Source organism: Festucalex cinctus, chromosome 8, assembly GCF_051991245.1.
Source record: "Festucalex cinctus isolate MCC-2025b chromosome 8, RoL_Fcin_1.0, whole genome shotgun sequence".
Lineage (NCBI taxonomy): Eukaryota > Metazoa > Chordata > Actinopteri > Syngnathiformes > Syngnathidae > Festucalex > Festucalex cinctus.
In genome coordinates, this window is record NC_135418.1 from 30,482,941 (window position 1) to 30,503,469 (window position 20,529).

At 42.7% G+C, this 20,529-nt stretch overlaps 1 protein-coding gene across 3 annotated transcripts; it reads right to left on the reverse strand.

Moving 5' to 3' along the window:
• Positions 1-210: 210 nt before the first annotated feature.
• LOC144023762 (copine-1-like) lies at positions 211-20,521 on the reverse strand. Of its 3 annotated transcripts, none has more exons than XM_077529585.1 (15): positions 20,349-20,511; positions 7,031-7,159; positions 6,097-6,276; positions 5,965-6,039; positions 5,834-5,905; positions 4,926-5,009; positions 4,660-4,848; positions 4,487-4,573; positions 3,697-3,756; positions 3,485-3,618; positions 3,264-3,318; positions 3,133-3,187; positions 2,357-2,490; positions 2,042-2,278; positions 211-1,684 (listed from the first exon to the last, which is right to left on the reverse strand). In XM_077529585.1, exons 2-15 carry the CDS (start codon positions 7,157-7,159, stop codon positions 1,574-1,576), a joined length of 1,602 nt encoding a protein of 533 aa, XP_077385711.1. In that variant the 5' UTR covers positions 20,349-20,511; the 3' UTR covers positions 211-1,573. The 3 variants fall into 3 exon arrangements, with proteins under 3 accessions (XP_077385711.1, XP_077385710.1, XP_077385709.1); XM_077529584.1 differs by lacking the exon at positions 20,349-20,511 and adding an exon at positions 7,833-7,995; XM_077529583.1 differs by lacking the exons at positions 211-1,684; positions 2,042-2,278; positions 2,357-2,490; ... (9 more) ...; positions 6,097-6,276; positions 7,031-7,159 and adding an exon at positions 10,073-14,798 and having other exon boundaries at positions 20,349-20,521.
• Between the last annotated feature and the right edge of the window lie 8 nt (positions 20,522-20,529).

The following is a 20,529-nucleotide window of genomic DNA, read 5'->3' on the forward strand; positions in this document are numbered from 1 at the left end:
AAAAAAGGTCTGAGGAAGAGCTTGACCGGAAAATGGCAGCCACGGTCTTTACTGACACCTGGTGGCCGACAAAGTAAATATACATTTGTTTTTTGTTTTTTCTTGGAATATTAACCTCTAAAATATATATATATTGAAACGTGGCCGTAATACGGCGTCGCAAACTTTTTGGGGCTCTTTTGTCCCAAAAATGAAAAGTCCAAACATCCATTTTGTTTTTTTCCCTCCAGCATAACTGCTTTATTGTGTTGATTGTTGAAACATTAATAACAGTACGGCGCCATCTTAACTGATGTAAAGTGAGCTGTACAGAAAAGCATTATGGGAAATGCAGTTCTTCACTAACATGACTCAAGTTGGGATCAAACATCTTTTGGATTCTATTGGCATCAAGCAGCAGCATTTTTTTTTTTTTTTTTTTTAATAATGGCTTTTCTGACTTCAGCACTTTGGCAAAGGCACTTCTTTGACATTTTTACCATCAATTTCTCATTCATTTTACGATTTTTTTTTTCTGTGTGCAGAAAAAAAAAAACATTTGCACCATGGTTACTATTAAAAGCTACTAAACCTATGAAGGCATTTGGCATAAGGCAACGCAAGTTCTAACGCTACGATAACATTTTACATATATATATTTTTTTTAGTAACAACAATTCCAGCATTGACACAGAAAATCAAGTGCAAAATAATCGAATCTTGGTCAATAAAAATGATTGGAAAGACAAGAGCTGGGTGAAAAGTGGTCACCATGGTTACGCAGTAAACATCTGAGCCTGCACTCCTCCTAATAGCCACTAGGTCCTGCTCTAATCAAATATTAGTCAAATCCCATGTTGCCATGGAAACGAGATGCCGCAAAAAAAGTGCGTGAATGTGAGAAGGAAAATGATTCAAGAAGGACAAAAAGTTGCTCCTGGCCTTGTGATTGGCTGCCAGTAGAGCACAGTGATGCGATTGGTCCTTTCCAGATGCACAAAATGGGGCGTGGCCGGAGAGTAGCGAATGAAATCACGTTTTGTTTTTTTGTCTACATTTTGAAATACCTTGTATACTTATTTGGAAATGTTTAAGCATAAAACAATGTGAGCCATATTTTTTTTCTATTTAGAAATTTAAGCTATTTTCGATGAAAATTAAGTTTTTTAAACTACAAGACATTTTTCCAAGCAAAAAGTGAATGAAAAATATTGCAATGTTATATTAAATTTCTGAGAATGTCATATTTGTTTACAAATAGCTGTATTCATTTGAGACATGGGTCAAAATAAATTCCCTTTTTTTTGGAAGCTTTAAAATATTATTATTTTTAACGAAAGTGTATTTACCCGACTGTGACCTTTTCTTTCATGGTGGTTTATTAGTAAGCATCAATTATATGTATTTTTTTTTAGTGTAGCCCTAATCCTGTTTTGTATCTAAAAGCAATCATTTCTTTCAATATAAAAAAAAAAGAAAAAAAAGCATGTGGTCCAAAAAAGGTCATGTTGCTCCTGGCCTTGTGATTGGCCGCCAGCCAGTTAAGTGCAGCCGATTGGTCCATTTGGTGTGGAATGCGACACGTTTTTGGCATTCAGGCTTTGGCGGGCGCCTTGCCGGGCTGCAGGCCTCTCATTTTGAAGTAGGACACCACCTGGGTGGGCACCTCCGCCAGCACTGACTGAGCCAAAGCCGCCAAGGGGGCCTGGGGGACACAAAAAAAAAAAAAAAAGTATAAAACTGTCAAACTGAGTCAAAAGTAGTAAAAAAGTTGTTTTTTTTTGTTTTGCTATCAATCATGTATTTGCCTCCATCTTGTATTTCATTTGTCTACAACAGTGACATCGAAAAAGCTCATCGGAAAGTAGTAGTAGGGCTGCACAATATTGGAAAATCGTGTGATATTTTCTACTTGCCGTCGGCTGATGATGACATCACCTGTTGCTGAGGAAGTCGGTCACGACCTGTTTTCTGGCTTTGGTCAGTAACTGAGCCGTGATTGGTCTTGAGCGACTTCCTCAGCACATTTTTGCCGCCATCTCGCGGCAGCGCGCTCACTCACGTCTTTGAACTTGCGGAAGGGGACAAACTGGACGATGTCCCTGGCCACGGCCTCCCCCAGCGTGGACCTCAGCACGCCGTCGTCCCCGTCCAGCAGCTCCATGGCCTTGAAGTCGGCCGGCCCCACCCCCACGATGATGACGGACAGCGGCAGGCGGGACGCGCGCACGACGGCGTCCCGCGTCCGCTCCAGGTCCGTGATCTCGCCGTCCGTCAGGATCAGCAGGATCGAGTAGTGCTAAAGGACAAGACGTGCGCCGCGTCAGTCCCGACCGCTGGACGGGCGGGCGGGCGCGTGCGCGCTTTTTGTCCTCACGGAGGCGCTGTTGCTCTGGCCGGCGCCGGAGGCGATGGAGGCCACGTGGTTGATGATGGGCGAGAAGTTGGTCGGGCCGGAGAGTCGAAGCTGAGGGAGAACCATCCTGTACGCCTCCACGATGCCCTGGATGCCTGACGCCATCATCATCATCATCATCATCATCATCATCATCATTTAAACATATGCATATTTTTCAGGAGGAAAAGACATTTGGGAAGGGGGGGGGGACCGGGACCAATTCTCATACGTCAATTCAAACCCAAGTATGAAGAAATACGTTTAAGTTCTGACATGAAGAGGCTGCTTAAAGCAACGGCAGTTATTGGGGAAAATGGCCATCAGGTGGCAGCAGAGTATCGGAGATCCGCCTGGGCTACGTTGCAACAAGCTCCTTTTGCCAGGTTTGTGAATAATGACGAAACTTAGCTACATTCGAATGCTAATTGCTACAAAACACAAACAGAAAGAAATACTTTTTTTTTTCCTTGATGAAAGAAGAGACTCGAATCTTTCTTTTGGTAGGTCCCATGTTTGCATGGCAATCGAACACAATATTGTGTGGGCCTTGCAAAATCAGTCCGAATCCAGTAAAACAACGAAGGGGCTTGCTTCAGTCAAAATGGCTGCCAGTCAAATCAGTTAACTTTGGATTGAAAAATATTTTTGAGAAGCTTGCTTATAATCTATATAGTTTTCAGGCATACTGAAAGTTTGGCGACGGTGTTGAGCGACGGCATTTCTCGTACACGAATGAAGACGGCGCGCGTACGTACCTTGACAGTTGGGGTTGTTGGGGTTGAAGTTGAGGGCAAACTGGTGATGGGCGGCCTGTGAGGTCCACAACACAAAACGTCAATATGCGCCATGATTGATTGATTGATTGTGGAGTCCATCTCGTAAGCACCTCGTAGCCAGGAGGAAGTTTGGCTCCAAAACCAAACGCAGGGAAGAGTTTATCACTGAAAACAACAACAACAACAAGAAAAAAAGCAATTAGTCAAGACGCAGGTGACGTTTCATCGTTATTTATACACAGTTGTAGTTGTTTTGTTTAATATGCCTGGCCCATCTGCAGTTTAGTAAATACAGTCAACAACCCATATAATGTATGAAAGTTGTACTGACGTGTCGTAGTCTTGAACGACCTGGCCCACGGACCACAATGCCGACAGGTACTGGTTCAGCCCGTCCGGACTCAAATAGTGGAGAGAATTGGGCGAGCGAGGGTCCCCATTGGAGCCCGTGAAGTCGATGCCCACCTAAGCAACACGCAAACACAAAAATGATGTCAGTCCATATATGGGAAGGAAGAAAACAAAACAAAAAAGGAGCCTCACAGTGAAGTTGATCTGGCAGCCGCCCATCACGTAGTCCAGGAAGCTGTGCTGCGTTGCTAACTGGAGCATCACAAAACAGGAAGTCAGTATGCGCATCGTTCAAATCCTGATTGCAGTAAACATCGTGCGGAATCGGAATTCAAGTGAAATGCAACAATTGGATTGCATCCAACTGTAAATTGGATTGAATCGTATGTGACTCAACTTTGAGTAAATCGGATTTTATTGTCGTTAGAGTGAATTGTACCTGAACGTAATCGGACTGACTCATAATTTGGAGTGACTCGTATTGCATCAGAATGACTGCGAATCATTTGATGGTAAAAAGGAGTGAATCGTAATGAAGGGAATCGCTTTGCAATTGGAGAGAATCGCATCATTTGAGTCAAAAAAAAAAAAAAAAAAGGGCAGTTGGATTGAGTCACATGGCAACTGCGACGTATCTGATTTCCATCCAAGTGAATTTCATAAAAGTGTGAAAGGAGTGAATCATATAATCGCATTTGGAATGTATTGCATTGCATCAAAACTGAAATGAATCGAATCTTGCATCGTATCGTAATTGGAGTGAATGCTTTAGTTATAAGTGACTCGTACCATAAACTCCATTTACTATTAGAATCACTGATCAAATCATCAATGGACTTGCTCCATGAACAGAGTAAAACATCCGAAATGGAGTCAATTGTACGATGACCAGAATGAAACGGAATCGGAGCCCAATCGGAGTGAATCGGATCTTAAGTGAGGCGAACTGCATCACGTCATCAGTCAAGTCAGTCGGCAGTACCTTGCAGCTCTTCACCGAGACCACCCCGGAGTTTTTGTAGCTCTTCTTCTTCTTCTGCTTGTCCGGATTGATGCAATCGAACGCCACCTGTAGGACGAAGCAGGAACAACATACAGTACAACAAATTAGAAGAAGCAGCAGGAAAAGCGTTGAGGCGAAATCGGCGCGCTGACCGGCGAACCCGAGGCGGCTTTCTGCAGCTCCGACACTTTGGTGGCGAAGGAGCCGATGAGGTCGTGCGAGCCGTCGCTGTCGTGGTCCGAACAATCCACCCTGAGGGGTCTTTCCAGGTCGCTGCCGCAAAACGTCTGCAGGGGCACCGAGAACTTCTTCCAGCTGGGACTCAGGTTGTTCTTCACCACCTGACAGACGACAAAACACAAACGTCTGCCGACGACAGCGCCGGCAAATTTGGAGCCTTTGCGGAACGTTCCGGAACCTCCGTCCTGTGGACCAGCTGCCATTTGCCGTCGTCTCCTTTTTTGAAGAACTCCAGGAAGGGGTCCGACTTGCCAAAGGTGTCCTGAACAAATTCCATTCAAATGTCCTCAATCCATTCACAAGAGTTCCCTTCAATTCCATCGTCATATTCATTATGGAACATCAATTCTTGTTAACTCATTTGCTCCCAAAAACGTATAAATACATTTACGTATGTATACGTTGTTGTATGTTTTTTTTTCATGCTGGAGCATGCAGACAACAGCTTTTATGCAGCCTCAACTGCACAGAAAAGATGTAAAAAAAAAAGGTAGTAATTACAAAAACGGCCAGCAGGTGGCAGCAGAGTATCAGAGATCAACCAGGGCCATGATGAAAACAAGCCGTTTCCCCACAATCCTAAACAGATGTGTGAATAATTCATGATGAAACTTAGCTATATTCTAATGCCAATTGCTGCAAAATGGAAACGAGAGAAATTGATTTGCTAGATAGAGCATGCAGAAGGCTTTGATACACTTTTTGACATGAAGAGAATAGTAGTTATATTACAACAAACAAAAAAAAAACGGCCAGCACAGCAGGTTTTTCCGAGAAACGTATACAAAACGGAGTCAGTTGTCGGACAGATAAATAAAATAAAATGTCTTATCCGAGTCAAAGCGCGCTGATGATTCTTGTTCGCCTGAAGACTCGCGTCCATTTCCCCGCCACTCTTACAAGGTGCTCCCCCTAGCGGCGCGCCAAGGAATTGCTAGTGGCTGTATATTAACTACAAATATCGCAATACTTGCGTAGGTGTCTGGATCATCTATTGGGAGACGTATCGTGATTGATCCGATAATATACACAAAAAACAAACAGGAAGGTGGCAAATACTTTTGGAATGAGACTGTGCAAGTTTACCTTCTTGTCCAGATTTTTGGCCTCCAGCTCCAACTGGATGGCTCTGTTGTCCTTTATCTCCTCAGCGGTGACCTAATTATTATGAAGGTGAAATCAAACGAAACGGCATTATTGCAAACGACGCGACGTACCGTAATGCTTCCTTTGCCAGCAGGTTTGCCTTTCTTCAGCTGCAGCGGTCTGGTCAGAGTTTTACTGGAAACGATCTGAAACATACACGCAGATGACGGCCACTGAAAACACGGCGTCCGCCGCGTTCTTACCTGTCCCAAGGTGAGCTCCACGCCTCCCAGGTAGTCGTCGTCGGCCAGGTCGCGGGACGCGTTGTCGATGTCGTAGACGGCCAGCTTGAGGTTCTGCACCGTCTCAAAGTGGTAGTCCAGACGCAGACGCTGACTGAAGGACGGGTTGGCGCTGTTCTCCACACGCTCCGTGCGGACCAGCTTCACCGCAAACAAACGCAAACGGGAGATGAGGCAACAGCGCACAATCACTTTTGCTTTTTGGAAATTAAAGGCTTTGATCAAAATATGCCTGCCATTGCTAACTCCAACAGATTTGTCACTGATGCCTTTGCCATGCCCAAGCGGGTAGCCCTGTTCTAAAAATAGCAAATCTGTGATGTCACACTATGATGGACAAAACGAGAGTTCAAATACATGAAATATGTTCAGGTTTCTCTTTAACAACGTGCATTTTTTGTTTTTTTGTTTTTTTAAATATGGTCTGACTGATTACATCGGCCAATTGGGCCAAATGGCCGCTTATTTTCTCATTAAAACGCTATCGAAGAACACCAAACTTTCCGGCACTGTGAAAGTACCCTGAACGCAACATTTTGCTTGCTTAGCATTAGCAACTAGCAAGTATGTAGCGAATGTTATTCTGGTTACGCTCATAGGACACTGAAGAACACTTATTATTGGCATTATTTGTAATCCATCCATCCATTTTCTGAACCGCTTACTCCTCACAAGGGTCGTGGGGGTGCCGGAGCCTATCCCAGGTCCCTATTTTTTAATGGACCAAATACGCAAAATTTTGGACAAAGATAAATGTTCAATGGAAAGAAGATGTTGCCTAGCCCAACATTAAAACTCGTTTTGTCTCCGCAGTTTTGCGTTACATTTGATCATGAAGCTAGTAGATGAATTTTTGGTTCAATATGTCCGACTGGATCCAAGCAACTCCGTTGACCTCAGTCCAGCCGTCTTTTCCCGAGCGCTGCAACAGCACACACAGAGGATCCGACTTTGATCCGACATCTTTGTCCAGCAGGTTCGAACAGGAGACGGTCAGCTCCACCTTAGACACGCAGTCCGCCATCTGTGTAAAAAAATAAACATTAAAAACACAAAAGTTATGCATTTGATTAAACTTAGATTTGTTGTTCTCTCTCTTGATTTAGCTTTGACAACATACAATATTCTATGAGTCAGTGACAAAAGTATTTCCGATGTGATATGATGACGTAATACACCTGTCTGGTCTTTATTAAAAAAAAAAAAAAAAAAATGTTGTAGTCACTTCTTTTTTCAAAGCTCGTGTTGAATTTTAGGTGCTGCGGGATGAAAGGCTGACTATTACAAGAATAAAATTGTCGTTCACGCCATAAAAGTTAATATTACAAGTGTAAGGCTTTCAGTGAAAACAGATTTGTCATGAGGAAAGGAAAAAATGAAACGTACGTGGGAAAATAGCTGAAAATTGCAAACAGACACGCCCATTTATATTTCACAAGCAAGCGAACTAACATTTTCGACGGTTTTTTTTTTTTTAAGACACCACATGAAATTTATACAATAACACAATAGCGGCACAAAGGTGAACTAAGCATATGACAACAATTCTGTCTTAAACTGGTAAAAAAAAATAAAAATAAGCAAATTGTTGATCTACATCGAGTCCAAGAACAAGGGCGTAGTGGCGCATATACCCGGAAAATAAAATCAAATACTCTCCGTCAACATGTCTGTACGCGGAGCAAACACGTTGTTACCTGGTTCAACTTCGACATCAGTCTGGATGTATTATTTTATTCAAAGGAATTCCACAATTTTGCCCAGAGGGGACGAAGCCGCAACCACTAGCCAGGAAAAAGGAAAACCGACGAGACTCACACAGGAAGCGACAGTCCTCCAAGCCACAAAGTCCTTGCTTTGATTGGACGTCACAGCCAAAGAAGCGGCCTCTTGATTGGACAGAAAAGACTGTCAATCACCTCCACCCCTCCCAGCTCGGGAAAATCTTTTCCGGCTTGAGCCAGTCAAAATAAAAGCATTGCCACTTTCGGGTTAGAAAAATGATGCAAGTCGCGTTAGGTTGACAAAAAGGACCACTAGAATCATGTAAAAAATATTCAAGTCGCGTTCTCCGTCTCACGTCGTCAACGTAATCTCTCTTTTTTTTTTTTTTTAAACATCCATTACATTTGTACACGATTTGAAGTGCTGCCTCACCAGAATCATGAGAATTCAACAACGCCGTCTTTTTACTTTGTATTAAAATAACAAAATACAGTTAGCAAAAAAAGGATCTAACAAATCTAGACACCCCCCACCCCCTACCCCCCCCCCCCCCCCAAAAAAAAAAAAAAAACGAATGTCACGTGTTCTAAGTCATTACATTGAAGGACAAATCTCTTGAGCCGGATACAGCGTGCAGAGCCAACTTCCGCACATCGCCGCTTGCTTTTGTTCATTTCTTTACGTCATCGCCGTGACGTCAAGTTTTTTTTTTTTTTTTTTAGGGGTAGAAGATAGGAAAAAATAAAAAATAAATATATCGCTATTTTATCTCTCAATCAGCATGACAAGAAGCATCCACTTCATCCTGTGCATTAATACAGCTGGACACATTTCATTTTTTATTTGTCTCATGGAGACGTTGGGAAAAAAAGTCATAATACTTACATGTCCCACTGTAATTCATGTAAGGTTTCAATTCAGATCTCCAAAGCAATTGAGACTGTTCTCATTGAGACCTTGTGGTGTTTCTCTAATGCATGCCAAATAACTTCACGGAAACAACATCATTGTCAATAATCAGAAGATACGTCGAGGGTGGGCAAATGTGAAAATTATGCATCAAGAGTGAAAGCAACATCTCAAAGTTAATAAAGCCACTCAACCATGTGGTCACTTGTTTTCAAATGTTTCATGACATTTATCAAGCCTGTTGACAATTAATCGCTCAGTCAAGCAAAGATTTCCTTAAGTTGTGTCTTAATGGGGCCACAACAAAGGGAGCGGGCACATGGGAACTAATTACGAGAATAATGTCGCAATATTACAAAAATGGAGTCACATTTTTTCCCCAAACAAAAGGAGTAATATTACTATCATTAAATGTTAAATTATACATTGAGTGAAATTATCACAACAGGGCTCCTAACTTTTTTTTTTAGTATGAGCGCAGTGGCCCCTAAAAACACTCAAACTCATTTTCACTATAATGCTGATAAATGGGCTGAAGAGTAGAGAAAATTGGCAGGGGGAAAAAAAATCAACACATTATCTGGTCGCATACAGGAACGAGCAGATGAGAAATGGTAAGTCCACATATTTTTGGATCAAAATGCTACCATGAAGGGGCAGTCTGGAGCCCTGCACAAAAATAAAGTTGTAGTTTTGCGTCAAATAAAAGAATAAATTAAAGGCTTCAGTTACATGGGGGAAAAAAATGCATATTACTAATTATTTTACAGGAAAAACTATAGTGAAACAGAGTCCTATACATGTATTATTATTTTTAATGACAATGTTTACAACGTGATTCTCAAAGTTGGCAGAGTTTAGTACTTGGTGATTGGAGTTTGAACATTATTACAAGATAATTTGATAATTTTGTACAATGGAAAAAAAGGCAAATTTTACTAGAACAGTCCAACTTAAAACAAAATTTTCTGTGAAGTCACATAAAGTCAAATTTCAGTCCTATAAATTTGTAATATAAAACGCGAAAGCTATATTTGACAAAAATGGTCATATTCAGAGAAAATGTAGTTTGAGGAAAAACGTCTGAAATGTGCATTTTGAAAAACTCTTTTGGTGAAAAGGTCTATTTTATTCCAAATGATATTTTCTCAATGTTTGACTCCCGGTTGTTGACAGCTTCAACAAGGAATTCCAAAAAGAAAAAATCTTTTCCAGTTTGAACAACCTGGCAGCAAAAGTCACTCAATCATGTTAAGACAATGAGAAGGAGACAAAAGAGTGGCCGGCTGGCAGGCAAGAAGAGTGTCGTCCTGTACGTACATCCTTTTTATTCATCCAAAACAACACGAGTATGTGCAGAGCATGTTGTGTTGCGTCATACAAACACGTGGAAATACGGAGACAACAAAAATGCTACCCAACTAAAAACATGACAGACACTACAGTCCGCACGCCTACTTTGTATGTGTGTCAACAACACGGGCATCCAAACACAGCAACATAATCATAAAAACAAAAGAGACAAAATAACTCGGCCACCAATAATCAGACATGACTGACATATAGAAAGAGGAGACAGTAAATTGTCCATCCCACTTCACTGCAACACGATGACCTTCGTATGTGGATCAAAATGTCCGTACAACCACAACAACAAAAAGCATGTGACAGGTAGGGTTGCAAAATTCCAACAAGTCTTCCCATTTGTTTTCAAAATGGGAAACTTTCCATGGGAATTAAAAGGAATATCCACAAAATTAGTATGTTTCGACCTTATTCCGTTCTTTAGTAATCATCATTTCAATCAGGTCATTTGAGTGACATTGAGCAAAAATTGAAAAGATAAGGAGAACACAAGCTTTTTGTCAAAAGATAACATTTTCTGCACAATAGTGACACTAATATGTATGTGTATATATATATATATATATATATATATATATATATATACACACACACATATATATAGTTCAGTGACGCTCTGTGAATTGAATTAGGTTTAATGTGACAAAGGCTTTGATCTCATTCACAGCAAGATACACTATGCTGCCCTCTGCTGGCCATATAGTGGGTGTTTTTGATTCCAAAACCCATTGACCAGGCAGCACTGCACTTAAGACGTACTTCCCATTGATTTAAAAAAAAAAAAAAAAAAAACGTAGTTGGCATCAATTAACGTTTATAGCGGGATACATCATGATTTTACTAATCATTAGTAGTTTTTGGCGGTCAAACAGTTAACTTCCCATGGAAATTTACCAGAAACTTGATGAAAAATTTCCATCTCTTTGCATCTCTAGTGACAGACAATACATGGATGCGTTCTATCATCATCATCATCATCATCATCATCATCATCGCGACACAGGAAGAAAAGAACAGACGTTTCATGTGGAAGAAGCACAACAGCAAAGAGTTCATTGAGTTTGACAGCAAGGGAACAAACGATAACGCATTTTACCACAACAACAACAACAACATGTAAAGATATTAGCATAGCAACACAGCATGTAGCGGCATTAGCATGGCAACCGCGAATGTGAAACAACCTCAGCTCGGGTAAATGATTTTACACATGGATGCAGCAACATGAGCGTTACCATTGCAACGGAACACAATTCCGCATTTTTCCCAGGCAAAGTTGTCATCATGACCATCAAGTTAGTGACTTCAAAATGGAACATCCAAGACTTCTAGAGGTTGCGCTATGCTTTCCAAAAAAAAAAAAAAAAAGGTTGTGTAGGGGACGAAAGATAACATTTATTTACAGTAACCCCCCTTCACACTGAGATGGTATGAGCTGGTTTGGAAATGGTGGCAAAGATTTGGACCAGATCTTTGGAGTTTTGGTTATTTTAACCGGAAAATCACTTGGAGCTTGAAAAAAAAAAAAGGGGGCGGGGAGCTTCAGGCTTGTAGCATCATTCATTGGCAGAAAGTCGAGGCCTTTTTCCCAACTGTTGGAGCGTTTCTCTTGCTGCGTATTGAATTTCTTGCCTAACCAGCGTTCAGCCTCTATGTGTTGTCCATATGATAAAAGTTGTGTGCTGATAAATTGCATTTTTGTCATCACATCACAATGACAGAAACCATCAATACCAAGTAGCAAACGCACAAGTCGCCATTGGTAACCAGTCAACAAGAAGCCAGCAAACTCTCGCCACCAGTACCCAACCGGCACCAGCTCAACCTGAAAGGGGTACATTTAGAGTCCCTTTGCTGCCGTTGGGGGTCTTGGGGGGGAAGGGGGTTCCTAACCCAGACTAATTTTGACTTTGCGTGCGCCAATGGGGCGGTCATTTAGATCCATGACAGCGGCGGCGGCTTCATCCGGGTTCTGGAAGGCCACCATGGCTTCACCGGTGGGCAGGCCTTTGTCGTTGAACTGAAAGCAGATGGATCCGGGAAGCACCTCGTAGCCATAGAAGAAGTCCATGAGCTCGTCAGCGGTGACGGTGAACGGCATGTTCTGGAGCTTGACTATTGTTGGGGCGGCAGCAGAGGGGGCAGAATTGCGCTGACTGTTGGAGTTGTTGGGTGGCCCGGGGGTGGCCAAGAGACCCTCTGTGCCTGGGGTGAAACCAGGAGGTCCACCAGGAGGTGGTCCTCCTTGACGCCCTTGGTTGTTGTTGCTAGCCAGAGGGCCGCCTCGGTTCTGCACACCTCCTCCTCCTCCTCCTCCACTTGGTTTCCTGTTGCTGTTGTCAAAGGGCACCAAGCCTCTCAGCCCCTCCTGACTGAACGTTGGCCCCCCAGCTGCGCCGGGTCGAAAGCCCGGTGGCTCCAGAAGCGGAGCTCCGGGAAGACCCGGAATGAGTGGCGGCGCAACGGAAAGATTGACTTCGCCAAGTCCTACTGCCAATGGGGGGATGGGAGGCGGACCCGCTACGCCGTTTCCAGGAGGAGAGAATGGAGTGACAAATGTGGAGCTGTTGAGGTTTCCCATAGTGCCTCTTAGAAAGTTAAACTCCTCACCGCCAATGCCTGTAAAGGGATTCATCTGAGGCTGCTGGGGAACCGCCTGTGATTGAAGGTGCTGGCTCTGCTTCTGGTTATGCTGGTTCTGGTGCTGATTTCTTTGGCCTCTCTTGTTTTGGGGCGGGGGGTTCCTCTCAATTTCCTTCATCTGCTCAAAGGTCACCAGGTGAACAAATGCATCACGGCCGTTGAGCTTCTGGCGGTGAAGTCTTTCCGTTTTACGGGCGTCTTCCTCAGTCTGAAGCTGGAAGACCGCCTGGCCTAAGCCATTGCCGTGGTTATCGGTCAGAACCTTCACTGTGTCTTCGTAAAGCCCGATGCCCTCAAGGAAGGCCCGGACATCCTTCTTGGAGATATTGTAAGGGATGTTGGTGATATGTGCGCAGTTCCTTGGTGTTTTGAGGCCATCCTGGTTCTTGCCGTCGTTTGTTGCGTCACGCTTACGAATGGCGTCAATCTTTTCCAGCATTCCCTTGTGGCTGATGGGGTGTACTTGGATGAAGCGAGAGCCCATGTACTGCATGTGAGAACCCAATGCAGTCTTGTAATCCTGCTCCGTTTTAAATTCCAGAAAGCCTTCTCCTGTGGCTCGCCCATTGGGGCCGTAGGCGATGAACATAGTCTCTTCCACCACAGACAGATTCTTGAAGAACTCCTTGATCTGTTTTTTGTCAGCCTCGTAAGGGAGGCCCTTCAGGTAAACGCACAACTCTTGACGATGTGGAGATCTTGACCTCCCTCGCTGATCCCGACCAACGTCGCCAGCTTGACTATGCCGTTGGTGCTGGTCTTGTGAGAAACTGTTTGGTTTTGCACTATTTTGAGAAGTCAGGCCCATCGTGCTGTTACTGATGCTGGCCCACTGCCTCTCCGAGCCTGGGGTGACCTCAATAAACCTCTGACCCATCATGCCACCACCCCGCTTCACAGCTTCAAAGCACTCCTGGGGCAAGAAGAATTTGACCATGGCTCTGCCGGTCGGAACGCCTTGCCCGTCTCTCAACAAGCGCACTCCGTCCACCCCCAGACCCCGGAAAAAAACCCTGATCTCCATTTCTGAACAGGTGAATGAGAGGTTCTGCAAGAGGACATACAACTCATCTGGGCTGGACACACCGATTGGAGGGGCTGTGGCTGCTGCAGCAGCCTTCATGTGAGCCTGGAGGCCCAGAGACGCAAGAGGGGTGAGGGGGTTGAACAGCATCGGGTTAGGGGTACTGAGAGGGAGGCCAGTGGAAAGTCCTCCGGGTGGGGGCATGGTGGGGTTGAAAGGCGGCAGGGAGGACATGTGTGATAGGTGGGACATTGGCGGTACAGGGGGTACATGGGAAAGCTGGCTGACAGTCGGGAGAGGGGGTAAGGACGACACGGGAGGAGGAACTGTGGCCAATGTGGGCATTGTTGGCATGTTGGGCATGGAGGTCATGTTGGGCATGGAGGTCATGTTGGGCATGGGTGCGATGAGTGGAGGGCCTGCATTGAGTGATGTCAGGGCTGTAGTCATGACGGTGGCGGCGTTGTAGCCATGGGGAAAATTGGGCACCATACTCGCCAGGCTGGCCGCGGCCTTGTGAATCGGTGTAGCCTGCGAAGAGCTTGCAGTCACCACCACAGGTGTATTCGTGAAAGTGGGGTTTCCATGGCTACCACTTCTTCCCACTGAGGCAGACTGTATCGTGGGTATGGCTGCCACAGGCGTTTGGCGATGAGCCACCGTGGGTGCGGCGGTCTCAGCCGCACCTGTGCCGCCCTCAAACCTCCGCCTGCTCAACTCAATCATGTTCTGCATTTCCGTCTTGCTGCTGAGCAACAACGACACTTTGGAGCCCTTAATGGACCCACCTGTGCGCATCATCCCCAGCCGAGCGTCCTCGTCGGTGGCAAAGACAATGAAGGCCTCGCCATGCTCGCCACCCACGATGTGCACGCCCCCATCAGGGATGGTGAGGCCAGAGAAGAAGTGTCTGATGTCCATGGTGCCGGCCACTATGGGCAGACCTTGCAGTCTGATGACTACCGCCATACTGACAGCTAATCAACAGGCCTACAACCTGGGGAGAGAGCAACACTGCCGTCAGATCAGAAGCAAAGAAGACCAGACCCGTGGTTTCCAGATGTACAGCAAACATATGGCATGACAATTTTATTCCAAAAATATGGAACGTTTTGGGATCCTAACCAAACATTTGGAAACCACTGGTTCTGTAGCGAGGAATTAGGGGTGATGGTGCAAAACATTTGCAGAAGAAAACTCCAAGCCCGTCTTTAACAACTTGAATTCGACTACTACTTGGAGAGTAATGAGCTCAAGCTTCCAAAAACACAATTAGGATCAGGCAGTGCAGTTTAAATTTGTACACAGAATATCATATCATATCATAGAGAATAATTGTAGTAGGGCATAATCAACAGAGCATAGAGACAGTAAAGACCTACAGGGGACAAGATCTCCTCAAAACACTGACCCAACATATCTTATGACATAATTTAGCCAATTCAAAATGTATAGACTTCGTTTCAGCCTCCGAATATAGCCTTCATCAGTACGCATTTTCCCTTGTAATACCTGAACCATACTGGCCCACTATCGAGCAACCTTCGCAGTAGTAAAGCAGGTTTGGCCGCGCAGGAGAGAACTTGATGAAATCCTATCATTTGATCGGCCAACAGATGGAATGTAAAAGTGGAAGAGAAAAAAACAAAACAAAGAGGCACCATTTCAAAAGCAATACTGTGGAGTCATGCTTATCTTAAAATTTAACTTAAGGTTCAAAATAAGCCGTTTCACATCACAGATTGCAGTCAAAATTAGCATTTTGCATAAAATATTCAACAGAAAATTGCAGATTTTTTTCTGATAACGGAACAGTAGAAACTAGGGGTGTTAAAAAAAATCGATTCGGCGATATATCGCGATACTACATCGCGCGATTCTCGAATCGATTCAATAAAAAAAATTTAAAAAAAACGATATTTTTTTTTTTTTTTTTTTTTTAGCTCAAAATTGTTCATTCGGTAGTCTTACCGATTCAACGTCTTATCATCATTGCCTTTTTTTTTTTTTGTGTGTGTGTGTGAATCGATTTTTAAACTTCCATTTTTAATGGAAAAATATTCAACAAAACGTCTGACTTCGGGTTAGGATTCACACCTTGAGCATGGAAGAATGTTATATGAACGGAACATTAAGCCATAATATTTTATTTTAATGCTGTTCAAACATGAAACAGATTACAACCTCTATAAGACTGAAATTTCAGATAAATAAATAATCCATTTTCATATAAATCTTACACTCTACAAGCTTACTGATTAGTATTTTCTAAATTTGAATGAAAAAAAAAATCGCAACAATCGACTTATAAATTCGTATCGGGATTAATCGGTATCGAATCGAATCGTGACCTGTGAATCGTGATACGAATCGAATCGTCAGGTACTAGGCAATTCACACCCCTAGTAGAAACAGTCCCAAAAAAGCCTCGAGTAAGTCATTTCAACTTTATTGACATGTTTCAAGGGATACTTGACTCCATTTAGCTATTTTTCTGCAATAAAAAGTTACCATTTTGTCTCAAATCAATTTAATAACTTCATTATTTTTCATGTACAGTTAATACATGTAAAAATGTGCTTTTAAATGTATTAACTGTATACGAAAAATAAAAATATCAAATTGATTTGAGACAAAATATTAACTTCTTACTGCCGAAAATGGCTAAATGAGTCAAGTACCCCTTGAACCATTTCTGGGGCAATTTTGTCTTTTTACTGAATAAGAACAAAATTCTCATTTTCATACACACTGGGAGGCAGGAGCACAAACACACTCGTTTTGTTTGAATGGAATATTCTAAATATAATGTGAGGAGGAGAGGCAACTGCTAAGATAATAAGCTGACATGCTAAAATGTGCCTTGTATATATTCTTGGCTAATGGCTAGTTCGAAGAAGAGAAGCTAAAATGACAATTCATTACTATACAATGAAGAACGCCTAAATCCCATCCCAAGCAAAGACGTATGAGCACAGGAAAAAAAGGGGCCCACTTGGGCGGGTAACATTTTGAGTAGGCCTGGGTACTTCAGATTTTATTTCCGAACAACTACTTTGCAAAACCAGGACAAAGAGACTGACTGCAGGAAATAAGGCAACTGCCACCTGTCTTGGTATTGTCGGTTTCTGTAAAATGTTAAAAATAATAATAATAATCACTCGACAAACAATACCTCATTTGTCAAAGAGAAGTATTGAGTTTCCTTAAAAACAGATCAACCACTCAAACAAACCATTTGTCAGATTGTAAAAGGAGAAAAACTGCTATGCTACTCAACTGGCCACGTAGTCTCCGGGTGAAACGGGCGCTCTGACGGACAGTTGTACAACATTTGAAAGACAAAACCTAAGAAAGCTCTCCCCTCAAGAACTACAGATGTGTGCCTAACCCTAACATTCTCTTAACCTTAACGGGTAGCAACGTTGCAGACCCCAGAGTAACAGTGATTATTATTAATATTTTTTTTTAAACACAATCGAGCACATCATGGAACAAAGCGACACATTAGCGTTATTATATCATTAGCATGAGCAAACAACCAGTCAGCAAAATACCAGCAGCTCAATGGAAAATCTCAAAGCACACAGCAGCGCTATTAAAGCATGTTGAAGAAAATTCTCATACAAAACACAGCTCAAGAGCGCCACCTACCTGACGGAGCAACTTGTTACACTCTCGAACATTTTGAAATTACAGCCAAAGTCACTGTCATGACAAATCACACCACGGCAACAATAATCCCGACTACTCGCGAGGGATCGGAACCTTGCAAGTGTTATCAACCACTAATAGTGAAGAAAAGACTATTTTGTCTTCAAAATGTTTCCAATTGCCTGCGATTGGCTGGCAACCAGTCCAGGGTGTAATAACCCCGCCTGCTGCCCAGAGCCAGCTGAGATAGGCTCCAGCACCCCCCGCGATCCTCGTGAGGAAATAGTGGTCGGGAAAATGGATGGTTGGATGTTTCTAATTGCATACATTAAAACAGTGGTACCTTGACTTACCAGTAAACCTGGTCAAAAATATTGATTAATAATCAATGCATCACAATACTTCCCCCATTCCATCTCGATTCAGCAAATCCTCTGAATCAATTCATCTCCTGGCCAGCAGGGGGTGCTTTACATGTGATTTGAACTGTATGAAATATGGGCTGCACAATATATCGAAAAAATATCGGTATCGCAATATTGGCCTATGCGATATGCGTAGCGCAAAGACATGCCATAAGTTTGATATGAAATGTTATGCCTTTATCTAAATTTGACCGCTAACTCAAATGTGCACCGCCATCCAAAACATTGAGATATTAACTAAGAATATATTGAGTTTCATTATTTTGTGGCACGAAAAATGTGATTCTTTCATTAGAACATAAAAACGTCATTTCCTTAATAATGCAAATGCAAAACACAGCTGGAACAGAGTGTACTTAACGAAAATGTGCACTGCCATCCAGTAATTGAACATTATCGAGAGGTCATTATAATTAAGAATACATAGAGTTTGATTATTTTGTCGCATGAAAAAAAAATGTAATTCTTCATCATTACATAATAAAATAAGTCTTTTCTTTAGGCACGTTAAATATCGCAATAATATCGATATCACTATATTCAGCAATGACAGCGCATGTTTTTTCCAACATCGTGCAGCCCTAGTATGAAGGCAACAAAAAAGAAAAAGGCCACCGCTCGCTCACACACAGACTTACCGTCGGCCAATCCAACTGACGTGGCTCACTAAGCCACGCCCCTTTAAAGCACACATCCAACACACAAATCCTACAGTAATTACACTGACTTTATACAAAGTTTATTTTGTATAGATTTTTTTTTATTTTCAAACAATGCTGTACTATTTTGATTGATAACAAAACCATTTAAATGGTGTTTTGGACAAATGGAACAAATTGTCATTTCTGTTCATTTCTACGGGGGAAATACGAAACATTATGAAGCTTCTAAGTCAGGTTAACACTGAAATTGTTGTTGCTGTTTGTTTTATTGTTTTTTAATTATGCCTGGAATGCGTGTAGACTTCCATGCTCCTAACATTCACTAACAACAAGAGCAAACTTGGCTCCGCCCTTGACAAAAAGCTCATCTCCCAGTCAGGATCTATCACATCCTTGAAAACAATGCCTATTTTGCTCGGTTTGTTATTTCTGAGTCTTGCAGAAAAAAAGAGCACAAAAATCGGTGAGCTTTTCCATTCAATAACAGAGGACAGTCACCAGAAGACCAATTTGTGAATCACAACTTCACAGGCACCTTGCACCAAGCAAAGCTCCATTTACAAACAAGTGGAAAGTAATCCATACCACATCTCGGTCTCTGCATTCTTCCATTGGGGTAGCAAGAGCAGCGAGGGTACCGAAAAGCAAGGATGGTGCAACTCCACCTGGAACTAAACACATCAACATGAACAAAAACAACGTGTGCCCCTTTGCTATCAGCTCAACCAGCTAAGTAACTTTTTTCTGGTCCCAGCTGGTTACCACCAGTGGAAAAATTATAAGCAAGTCGAGCTCAGCCAAGCTTAGCTGTCATATGACTAGTTTCTACTCAGTCCACACCGCCAACCTAAATCATTAGTTACCTTTGTGTGCTAAAGTAACCGGGACTTCTTGGTGGTAATGTGGCTTAAAATTGAACAATCTTCAGTAAAACCGCTTCAGGAACAAACCAAAAACATCCTTTGAGTGGGCACCAGACCAAAATACATCAACCAACAGCACTTCCAGTCTTTAAAAAAAAAAAGACAAGGGGAAACAACCAGTACAATCAACAGAAAAGCTTCCATTGTAAATTGCACAGAAATCAGCAGACAGAAGAAAGACATTGTCCTTTTAAATGTCCAGGAAAAAAAAGCACATTCACAAGACACAGCAGACCATTGGGAGCACAACCAGCAGCTAAATTGATGAGCTCAGCCTCAAAATGCAGCAAAGATGGACAATTTTTGTGCGTAAACAGACACACTCAAACTCGTTCCAAACCATACACATATTACATCCACTAAAATAGCAACCGAATATGGAAAGTCTTTCGATCATGAGGGTCAACTTCTCACAACCTTCTTTTCATGGCGGATGTGACGTCACCAGTCCTGTGCTATGACAGAAGCTTAAAAAAACTCCTTCACACAAACTATTCAAGTCACAAGTTTACACAAAACGACACATTAACACCAGCTATTTAAACAATATCATGAACAAAAAAATAATGTATTAGGTATTGATTTGTACTCATTGACTAGTAAGATACCATCCCGAACTGATTTTTTTAAAACTAAGAATAATTTTAGACCGCAAGACACCATTTTGACTATATAATACATATAAAATATTATGTGCTAGTTCACAGAGAAGCGCATCAACGTAAACTAGCAGGCTACGCCCCACTAGCCACTTAGCCGTTTGCCAAACCTGCTTTGTGTGTGTGTGTGTGCGCGCATGAGGACCAGAGTCGCCATTTTTCGGCGGCTCGTGTTATAAAGCTTTTAGCATTTTAAGCAGGTCGTCTCTTCTGTGAATTCTTACCGAGGAATCTGTCAACTAACACACTCGGGTTTGATTCATGCACGGACGTCTTGGTTGCTCACTTCCGTCTCTGCAAAAAAAAAAAAAATGGTTTTGAAAAAGCAAGCAGGCAGAGACCGCGGTGGCTGCACGCGAAATGTCGGCGTAAACAACGCGATATCATGAACTTATCGCGATAAGG

Coding starts and splice junctions, on each gene's coding strand:
- LOC144023762 (XM_077529583.1), bottom strand. CDS start 14,770: ATGGCGGTAGTCATCAGACTGCAAGGTCTGCCCATAGTGGCCGGCACC.